At 37.5% G+C, this 11652-nt stretch overlaps 1 protein-coding gene across 2 annotated transcripts in view; it reads left to right on the forward strand.

The window, feature by feature from the left end:
• Positions 1-10499, forward strand: part of INTS14 (integrator complex subunit 14) — a 359639-nt gene extending 349140 nt beyond the window's left edge. For both annotated transcript variants that reach the window (XM_044077983.1, XM_044077984.1), the window contains 2 exons: positions 2526-2591; positions 9929-10499. In XM_044077983.1, the coding sequence (XP_043933918.1) occupies positions 2526-2591; positions 9929-10180 (318 nt within the window). In that variant the 3' untranslated portion in view covers positions 10181-10499. The remainder of the gene's footprint in view (positions 1-2525; positions 2592-9928) is intronic.
• The last annotated feature ends 1153 nt before the right edge of the window (positions 10500-11652 follow it).

Genomic DNA, 11652 nt, shown 5'->3' on the forward strand with positions numbered 1-11652 from the left:
ATTTTATGTAATAGTTGCATAAAACAGTTACTCTGTATCTAAAATACATAAATGTTATAAGAAACAGAACAAGCAACTAAAATGCTACAAGAATAAGCTTTTATTTAGGCAAAAAAGTGAAGTTCTAACCTTTGTACTGACTGTGAGTATGTGTTGGCCTGTAAAATCTGATGTTTGTACCAAAAATGTCCCACTTTGGCCATTTGAAAAGGTGGCAACCCTACTGATGAGGTTTCCTGAAAGTGGCGCCACTAGTCCTTGTTTATAGAAAATATTAAGATAGTAAGGTATTTATCCAGTTAAATTACTGTCACCGTTATCATAAATCTTTAAAAATTGTTGTGTAAACAAATAAGAGAACATTGGGTAGTAAGTATCTGGAAGGAAATACCCAGCATAGGTTTCATAGTCAGTATCATCCTAAAGGCTGCTTTGTTTAATCTTACATAGTGTTGTATATAAGGCCTGATAACTCTGAAAATTGAATGACTTTTTTATTAATCTGTCGTGCTTTTGACACAGTAGACCATTCTGATAATATGAAAGTTTATGTAGTATAGGTATAAATGCTGATATCTTAAAGATTATATGCTGCCTGGTGTGAAGAAAAATACGAATTTAACTTTCTCTTCACAAGTCCCTTATTTTAGTGGGGGTTCTACATGTTTTCGTTTTTAGGGCATTTGTTCTTTATACTTATTATGAACAACTTGAAAATCAAAAAAAAAAAATATATATATATATATGTGTGTGTGTGTGTGCGTGTGTGTATGGATTCCTATTACAAGAACAAAAGTTCACTACTTCGAACTTGTAATATGAAGCCTCACTTCTGCGAAAGTTCAATTTAACGAAAGTGAACTTTTGCATAAGTGCACTTCACCGAAAACACCGCAGCACAGCGGAGGACATAAAAAACAAGCTATGTCCTCCAGTATGGTGCGATAGTCTCGGACCTTAGGGTTAGGGCATGGGTAAGGGGATAGTTAGTAAAGCTATCCCCTTACCCTAACCCATGTCCTAACCCTAAGGTTCATGACTATCACACCATAGTGGAGGACATTGCTATGTCCTTCACTGCGCTGCAGTTGTCATGGACCTTAGGGTTAGTGCATGAGTCATGGTAAGGGGATATCCCGTAGGGCTATCCCCTTACTTTGACCCGTGCCCTAACCGTAAGGACCATGAGTACGGCACGGAAGTTCAGTACAACACCCGTTTGTTGTACTGAACTTCGCGCAAGTGCACATTTGATTAAGTGCACTTTCGCTTTAATGAGCATTCCATGCACTATTTCGAATTAGTGAAAATTCGATCTAGTGTATGGAACCCATATATATATATATATATATATATATATATATATATATATATTTTTTTTTTTTTTTTTTTTGTACTTCTGAAACTAGTATATGCTGATGGCTTGGAATTTGTTAGTCAAAATGGGGCTAAATAAGTTATCTTCTCAGTGTTGCAGAAAGATTGCAATATACTTCAAAACTGAGGTAGTACAGTATATTAAAATAAAGAAAAGCAGTCTCCTTCCTGGATGCTTCCCTTTAGTACAAATTTTAGGATCTCTTGGTATCCAGGTACAGGGAGTAGAAATGGTGACTTACATGGAGGTACATTTAGGTGAGTACTGACCTTTTCTGCACAGATTGATGATGAGACTGATGAGCTACAGAAGGTGGTTTTTCCTCAAGTGCTTTGGATTTCTAATAATGAGACTGGAATGGACCCCATTCCTAAGTCAGGGTACGATATTAGAGTTCATGAAATTAGTATTGTTTCAGTCTTTGACGTTTAATAGTGCTCTTCTCAGCAATCACAGTGCGCCCAGAATTGCCTCCTCCTGTAATTCATATAGGGTCACGTGTATTGGTAGCATATTTAAATATGATTATAAATTAATTTAGATCTGTTGCTCTTACTACAGTTGGAACTGTCTGATAAAGACAATGGTGTATGCAGTGTTGGCTGATCAAGTTAGGATGTTATTAACAGGATATTTATTGCTATGTAGTTTATTGTATGATTATAAAGCTGGTTTTGATCAAGCACAAATGAAGTTACATGTCACATACAGTACTGTTCTTACATTTATGTGTAAAACAAGCTATTTTACTCGCCATTCTGAATTGCTTACTAATATAGAATTGTCCTTGAAGGATGAGGTGACTGTTATGTATTATATCTTTCCTATGTATAAGATAGCATATGAGTCATTGCCAAAAACGATGGTACAGAAATTCTCCTATGAAAAATTTGTGTTGGCAAAGAGGAAAAATTAATTGTCCTTGGCTTCTGTCTGCAAGAAAAACAGCTGTTTTTCCTTTAAGAATATTGTATTGACTAAAACTGTATTTAAGGTTGCAGTTTATGAATTAAGTTATCCAGCTTTTTAAGAAAGTATTGAAAATACTTTGTGAGTTGTTTTGTGTTTGCATGTAGTTTGTGTGGAAATGTTTCAGTGTTAGTGTATCAGTTATGCATAAATTAATGTAAAATGTTTTTAAATGCAGACCGATGTGCAAAAGATTCTACGAAATGCAAGAAAACTTCCAGAAAAAACACCAACATTCTATAAAGTGAGTTATACTTTTTACAGTCATTGTGTACGATGTAAATTGCTCAGACTGTACTGACATAAATATGATTGTATTTGCTAAATTTAGAACACTTATTGCAGTGCAGAGATATTTTCTTCTGCAGTGTTAATGTCCCGAGTTTTGAAAATAACTTAAAACTGTCACATGTTTAGATGAATTTAGCTTCTTACAAGCTGCCTTTTATCCCTTAAAAAGGCAAAGTCCAGTCTTTGAAACTGCTTTGATGTCTTGCAGAGGCAAGAAGTAGGATGGTCCCAGCAGAAGTTGGACGTTCAGAAGCAGACTGGACAGTGCTCCATGTGCTTCACACATCATTGCTTATTTGCCTCCCTTAGTAAAGGAGAGAGAGACAGAATAGGTTGTTAAAAATGAGACTTTAAAAACTGAATGTAGCAGCCTTCTCTGTAGCAGGAGAATAACGAAGTTGCCAACAGTATATAGAAGTTGCGTACGGGTCACTGTACTGTATGCAAAGAGCCATGCACTTCTGATCTGCTTGCGTTCTCTTCCTCACTTCTTCTGCTGTATTATTACCTTGCTTTTTCCTTTATGACCCCGCTTGTTGCAGAATGTCGAGGGACAGTTGACTCGCATCCTAAACTGCTCCTTAAATAAAATCAGTAACACACATCTATTTTATACATATTTCTGTATAAGTGAACCTGTGGTATACTTGCCTGTCATTGGTTTCAAAGGCATTGATATTTCTGGATTTAGATGCCCCAGTTTAGAACAAGTAAATAGGCTGCACAGGCTAAGAAGCCAATTTGTTTTTATTTTTCCACTTCATTCATTTTAAAATTTTGGTGGCCCCATAAACTCTGTCTCTGTATGAACACCTTTTTGGCAACATGGTATTGTGGTTAGTATGAGTGAGTACTTGTACTGGCAGCTGTCATTTATAAAATCAGGATTCTCCCTTAGCTAAGAGTTCATTGTAATTATAAAACATTCGTGGTTGGAAAAAATAAGCGCTAAAAATTATTCATTTTTGAAGTTTTTTCCCCCCAGTCATTCTTTTGTTGAAGTACCTTTTCCCAGATCTTTCATACCAGGTGGTCAGTGTTTTAATGAATAACTGTAGGAAATTTTCAGCTAAATCTATTTTTGTTGAGAGTGTACCTTGTCCACCCATAATATAGAAGATCAGATCCACTTTATTGATCAGTATTTTTTTTTAGCAAATGATGTCAAATTGGATATTCCAGAAATTAATAGTAGCTCATGTTAGATTCTGTAGTCCTCATTCTGAAAATAAAACATTGCGTACATGAGTCACACACACATAACAGAACAGAAACAATATACAATATATAGAGCATTCTGTAAACTGTCAGAGCTCTGTACTAGGGAGTATGACCTTTAATAGACTTTTGGTGAGAAGGTATAGTACGCGTATGTAGTAATTGTGATGATCTGCAGAGCTTTAGTTTTTTTCTGATCCAGAGAGCCTTTAATCCAGACAGTATTACTTCTCTCCAGTGCCACTTTAACTTCATTAACACTGCCCCTGGAAGTTAATTTCCCCATTGATCTTTTTTGCTCACTTTCCATAAAAGTCACATCTCCAAAGTGGTTTATCATATTCCATTGAAATATTTAGAGTGATACTAATATACTTCCTTAACCTTAATTTGTGCTCCTAGATCCTAAGGCAGTAGAAGAGCTGCACATTGGCTTTTAATATGAACATTTTCATTTTATGTAATTTTTCTTCTACAATATTTGAAATGTTTGAAAGTCTCACGTTATGCAGAAATGCATATTGTTTATGCTGTAGTGTTGTTTTGTATTTGTCACACTGAATAAAACTGATAGCTGTATTTTTATTTAAAACCAAACATCTTAGAAATGTCTGTTAATGCAACATCCTGTCAGTAGTTTATTCGTAACATGGACTCTATTAACTTTTTTATATCCTTCTTAATGTCAAGAAGGTACCTAATGTTGCAGGCCCAGTCAGTATCCAAGAAATGGCATATCAGTACAGGTGAAATATTGACTGTGGCTTCTACAGAGGTTTATTTCATGTTTGGAAATTTCAGAGGGCTACAGTGAAGCAGTTTCTGCACGGGAGTTTTAATATACAGTGATTGTTAATTTGTTTCAATGTCTATATTGAATGTTATTCATCAAAGCTGGTGATTTGTCTTCAAATCTGTGCATGAATTTTCTTACATTGTCTCTGAGGCTTTCAGAGAGCTTTAGTGGCACATTCCCTACATTTGGATTTGATTACACAAAGCTGGTTCAGCTTTGGATCTCTTAACATTTTATTTTTTTTAGAGTTGGCGATTTGCCTTTGGATCATTTTTCTGAGATACAGCTTCCTTGTCTTGGGATTCTTTTTTTGAAACTTACTTCAGGATGTTCTGGCTACAGGATGTAAAAACCTTGTACCCGTTTCCCTAGTTTACAGCATTTCATTCCAGCACATGTGTTCCCTTTCATGGGATAGAGCTGTCCCCTCTTCTGTGTTGAGACCTAACATTACCATCCAGATGTTTCTGTCCAACCACAACAATATTGCTTTAGTTCTAGCAGTTCTCCAAAACTTTGAATTTATTAGGGTTATTCCTTTATCATTTTAGTATTTTTCAAGGCTCTGGGAAACGCCCATTTGTTTCCCTGAGTTTTCTTCTTGGAGTGGTTATTTCCATTTGGTTGCAGTTCTTCATCTTGCATCTAAACTGGGGAAATGCTTTTCAGCAAACAGATTCCAGTTCTAGACAGCCATTTGTTGTCCGTGCTTCTGGCTGGAACCAGATCAACCAGTAGATAGCTGTAAGATTTAACCAATTTCATTGTGGTTGCTCACTATAGGAGGAAAGTCTCCCTGTGTGCTTTTTGGTTAGATAGTCAATATCTAATCAATCAATAGATATTCAATAGACATTGAGAATCCCTACAGAGCCTGGTTACGGAAGTGAAAAATACTGAGAATGTAAAACAGAAGGCAAGAGAATGAAAATATAAGAGGATATTTGGGAACAGTAAGATTATTCAGAATAAGTTAGGGTGCCTTGATTGCCAGACAGTCAGGTATGCTCAGTATTGAGCTTAGAATCAGCTATACATCACAGCCCTGTGTCAATGTAACCTGTTCCTCCCAGAAAAGTCTGAGACCAGTTGGAAGCTCTCCCTCCCTCAGATAGCACTGTAGTCAGTGCTTCCTCATAGCCTTTCCTTGTAGGCCAGACAAGGTAGACTGATGTTCCAGGCTGAAGCAAACATTAGGTTTCCAAGTCTATTTCACCTCTCCTTCTGTCCCCTTTGTTCTCATTAGTCAAGAAAAATCTACAGTAGGCTTCCCTGGGCTGGCCCAGGACCTCAAATGTTTTGTCAGTAATTTTCCCAGATGTTTTCCACTAGCACATGAGTTGCTCGAACCAGGCCCTTTAGCACCAAACTCTAGCCTGTGGCCAGCAGGGATTCCCCTGATGTCTACTTCCCTGACAAAAACCCAGTATCAGGCTACACCACTGGGTTCCTTGTTCTTTCTTCAGGGTTCTTGGCACTGCCCTACCAGACACTAGCTTCCTCTTGTCAAGTGTTTCTAAGTCAGTGCAGTATGCTTCTGTACAGGGTTGGTCTGTGGTTCTGCCTCTGCTCCTTCAGTGAGGCTAGTATCATTAGAAGCTACAAGCCCGTACATGTCCACCTATTCCACTCCCCTTTATTCCTCCTCTAGTCATATAGCTTACATTCTGCCAGTGCTTCATCGGTTCCCTCACAGGCAACTTTGCATGCTACCATTCACAAAGGAAAAACAAGCAGAGAGGCTCCTGACATAAGCCCTCATTTGACTTGTTACCTAGCTTGGGGTGGGGGGTTGGCTGCATAGTCATAGATTACTGTAGGAACAGAAATGATAGGAGACTGTTGCACAACAGAAAAAAAACAGGAGAGCAGGAGTCATGGGCATACAGTTCCTTGCAAAAGGGACAAATAAAGCATAATAATATTTTTTCTGGTTCTGAGTAACCCAGAGAAAAAAAATAAAACTGAGTAGCTAGTCTTCATGAGAATTTGTGGATATGGCCTTTAATTTTATCTCTACATATGTCTTTGTGGAAAGGAATGCCTTCCTGGTTCCCCTAATGAGGTTCTGAGGTTGAGTGCTGCTCTGGGCCATGAGAGAGAGAGAGAGAAGGGAGGATGGCAGCTGAAGGGTAGCAACTAAAGGACATCTGCCTCTCATTGGCATCTAAAGATAATATGCAGATCCCTAGGTTATCACCCCCTGGGTGAATGCCATCCACATTACAGGTACCTCCAAAAATATTATTGTGCAGATCCAAATCCTTGTTGGCACAGTAGCACCCATCCCATGAAAGGCTGACAGAATTCTTTTGCTATTTAAAGATGGTTGGTGAATCCCTGCCCTATTTATACTGTGACTGCTGTGAAAATGAAAACTAGGGCTATGTCTTGAGCCCCAACCAGTCTGTCCTGTGGGAAGGGAATCCACATCAATGAATTGTTCTAGGAAGTAAGTATTCTTATCAACATTAGATTCAAGGACATTGAACTACCAAACCCATAAGCTGTACTTTCAGTGAGACCTACTGGATAAGGCTGTTGAAGCATCAAGACTTTGCCTAACAATTAGAAAAGTAGTATAGCACTGACATTATAGCTGAGCTTTAACTGTTCTACTGTTTGTAATACTTTGACTGTAACAACATTCCAAAGACATGCATCTGAAGCATTTCTCCCCGGGCCTCCACTGAAAACAGGCTCTGTGGAACCTAGTCGGACTTTCCCGGTCAACAAATCATAAATAAATAAACTGTTGAGGGGTAACCATTAAGGTTTTTTAGTAGTATTTATAGTATGTGGAGCCACAAATTTGGGGAAAAAGACTAAATTGTTGAACACTTTTTGTTATAAGGAAGGTGCTTAACAGAATTTTGTTAAGCAGTGTTCAGCATTATTAAACTTTACTCCTATACTAAAGTATTAACATCCGTGGTGGTGGTGCTGCGGTAGCGTTGTCGCCTCACAGTAAGACGCTGTCTGGTTCGATTCTCAGCTAAAGCGTCTTCTGCGTGGAGACATGCGTGAATGGGTGTTCCTTCGTTGAAGGTTGTGCGTCAGGGCTGGCAACTCGGTACGTAAAAATCAACTGCCAATCATTAGCGGACCGGAGTTCCGCTGTGGCGACCCCTAACCAGGAAAAAGCCGAAAGACACAACAACTTCTGTACTAAAGTATTAACAGTGGCCTGTATCGAACACTACAAAAAAGCTTAAAACTGATTTAAGATCTGTAAATCACTCTACTGTTGCGTAAAAAGAAGTGTGCCAGGGTGAAGTGTCAGCTTTTCAAGCCTTTTACTCATCAGAAAGATTCTTAGCTTCAGGCCACTATATATATTCCTTGTAAAATGTAAGATACTTTACACTCCTGCACTTTTTTTGTAACTAGTAGTATATCAGGGCTGGTCACTGAGACTGTATGTATTACAAAGAATTAGCTAGCTATATGTTCACGACATGGATGTCAAGATTCCCCTGTAAAGCTTAAAACAAGGTGGTTATGACTGGAGACACAGTCATGAGCATTTATATTTATAAATAGTTTTTATTATTCATATCTTTATTTTTTGTCTCATTATTCACAAAATTCTTTGTAAAACTGCAGGAGGGAAACCCTAAACATCCCATTACTAACATCCAAAAGAAGTGTATGTGGAGGATTTGAATACATGTATTATGTCAGCAGGCAGGTTGACTTCAGAGTAAATTTTAATAAGTATTTGATGATTTGGGAGGGTGAATGTTTTAGGGTTCGGCAGCTTCAGGGAACCTTAAAATCTATTTCAGTGGTTTACAGTCTGTGATAGTCTTCATTTAGTATTTTGCTTTTTTTAATATAGCCATAACTGCTGATCTGGCTCAAGTTGTTCAGCACTTCCACTCCTTTAGAAATGTGTTCACTAAGCTCAATGTGCAAGTGAAAAAGCAGCATCACCTTTGCTGTATGAACTTTAATCCATTCCTGTTAACCTTTCTGCCTCCTTGCCCATATTTAAAGTTAACCCTGATGTGTTATGCCTTAGAAAATGTTTTAATTGCAACCTGTTACCTGTTACAAAAACTAAAATCTGTTCATCAATGTTGCATTGTATTCTACAGCTGCACGTTCTCATTGCAGAAGGATTACTGAAAAGTAGCTCCTAAGAGAAGTAAATGAGAAAAATTAATTCACCACCAAGATAAATATATATCTAGATCAATTATACAGGCTTGTACAGAGAGAGGGGGAGGGAGACTGAAATTGTTGAGTGAAATCAGAGTACGTGAAAAATAAAAGCACAGCTAAGGGAATTAAAAATATATTGAAAATGATGCAGCAGTAGCGTTTTTGCCTCACAGCAAGAGGTTCTCCTGTTCGATTCTCGGCTGGAGTGCCTTCTGTGTGGAGTCTGCATGTCCTCCCCACAGTCGAGTGGCATTTGAAAGACGTGCGTAAATGGGCATGCCTTCGTTGAAGGTGTGGCGTCTGTAGTCTTGTTTCCCTCTGGTATCTTTGGTTTCCATTTTATCGTGGGATAGGTCATGTGTATCTGGTGAGTCTTTGTCTGATAGATCAAATTGCTCATTACCTTGAATTAACTGGACAATTTAAAGATGAAAGAAAGAATGCTTTACGTTTTTATTTTTTGAGTTTGAGAATACATGCATTCTACTCTGGCTAGCTGTCTGATCGAAAAATACCTACAGGAAGACAACACTGCATTACTTTGAATAAAAAGGCTTTTCCTTTTCTTTTTACTTATCGTGGATCATAATGTATGAAAGTGAAGTACAGCAAAAGAAAGGGAGAATTATTAGATCTTTAAAAATCACTTAAATTGCAACAATATGTTCGAGTAGGTCAGTATGACACAATGTAAAAATGTTTAAGGTTGTCTCCACTATTCACCAAGCTTCAAAATTTATCAGCTGCCACTCGTCTGTCTATAAGAAAGAGTTCCTTGACATTTTGTATTTCTCTTCCTTCTCTAGCACTTCAGCTTACATTTATGTGTAACAGTAAGGTTAGTTTCATTATATCCTTCTGTTTTAGATCATAATAAGCAGAGCTACAAGTTGTATAAATGACATTATGTACAAAATGAAATAATTTTCCTGTATCCCCATGGTATCTTTGCTTTCCAGTTTACCTTGGAGTTATGTACCTAATGAGTCTTTGTTTAAACTTGCAGCTTTTTGCCTTGTATTTGTGTAGATGGACTGAAATGCTTATACCATAGAATAGTGGTGTAAAACTGCTGAAACTAATAACATCATTTGTTGGATATTTTGCAGGAACTTAATCGTTTACGAAAAGCAGCCCTAGCATTTGGATTCTTGGAACTTTTAAAAGGTGTAGCAGACATGCTTGACCGAGAATGCACTCTTCTACCAGATACTGCTCACCCAGATGCAGCCTTTCAGCTGACTCATGCAGCACAGCAGCTCAAATTTGCCAGCACTGGAAAGCCTGAACATTCAGTCTACGATCATAATATAACTCCACTGCAAACAGACTTCTCTAGCAGCAGCAGTGAAAGATTGTGACTTCATTCATCACTAAAGTGGAATTTTGAAGGAACTAAGTCACAATAATTGTCTAACTGGTTTAATATGACTACTGCAGATGGTTTAGTATTTAGTTCACTTTGAACTGGGTACTTAATGCTGTTCCTTTTCCTGAGGAACGTAGTTTACCTAAGTAATGTAAATATGTTATGTATTTGATACAATTAAGAGAATGTGAATGTTCTGAAATTACTAAATGCTAGCTTTAGTTTTTAAATGATTCTTAGTATTAGCAGGTCTGGTTATGTGTTTGTATACGTTTTATTAAAAACGCATCTTAACTGCCTTTGACATATAACTTTTGTGAGTCAGATATATTTTTATTTAAAAAAACTGTGATCTATCCTTTGCTAAATCCCTGTCTTCACCTTTGGATGGTGTGTACTCCCTGTTGGCATCACCTTGAATATCTTGTTTTAACTGTGATGAGTATAGATAAGCTCATTTCTGCTTTTTGTTGACACACACATATGTATATATATATATATATATATATATATATATATATATATATATATATATATATATATAGATATAGATATGTGTGTGTGTGTCTAGGTAGGCAGGGCCTTTTCTATCTAATTTCTGCACAGAGCTCTGTTGGAAGTAATAACATTCTTGTATGGTTCTTAAGATAGTTTTTAAAACATTCCCACTTTTGCCTTGGATACAGACTTAAAAAGTGAATTCACATAGTTGATCGCACTTTGAGCGAGTGACATATGTGCAAAACCTCATTTGCATATCCGAAAATGCAAGCACCACAATGTCGAACCTTGTATTAGCGAACGTTTGCTATTACAAGGTTTGACATTGTGGTGCAGATCGCATTAAAGTGGGGATCAGAAAATGTACCCTTTCCTTCACTGTAGTGCTATCTCGGAGTTTGTTATATATAAGTAGGGGGGGTGTTGGGGTGCAGGGGGGTGCAGCCCCCCTGCAAAAAGTGTGTTTTTTAATGCTGAGCAGATGTGAGCATTTCAGTAAAGTCGACATGTTCGACATTTGACTTTACTGAAATGCTTAGTTCGGAATTTACTTTGTTCAGTGTTCTGATTTTCGAACATGTATGGAAATCTGAACATTCGAACGTAGTGAATCTGAACATATGATAGTAAAACATTTTTTTCTTCAGATTTTCCATTTGAATTTTTCTGCATGCTTGTCTTCTTTGTTGGGTACCAGTATGTACACTCATTCTATCACAAGTGTTGCTGGGGCAAAACATGGCTTGATAAGGTAAGGATTTAATTTGTTGAAATCATTCAGGGCCTTCACATCACCCAGAAGGATATCTATTATGCTTCCATGTATTCAGAACACCTTGTGCTGGACTGGTGGGCAAAAGTGCTGTGAGATCATCTTTAGAAGAAGAGGAAGAGACTTCACATTCTGCTTGAAAGAATGGTCACACTGATTTGCCACCTTCAGAAAATCAGCTGAAGAAATAT

Source organism: Protopterus annectens, chromosome 7.part0 (genome assembly GCF_019279795.1).
Source record: "Protopterus annectens isolate FY-2018-M chromosome 7.part0, PAN1.0, whole genome shotgun sequence".
NCBI lineage: Eukaryota > Metazoa > Chordata > Ceratodontiformes > Protopteridae > Protopterus > Protopterus annectens.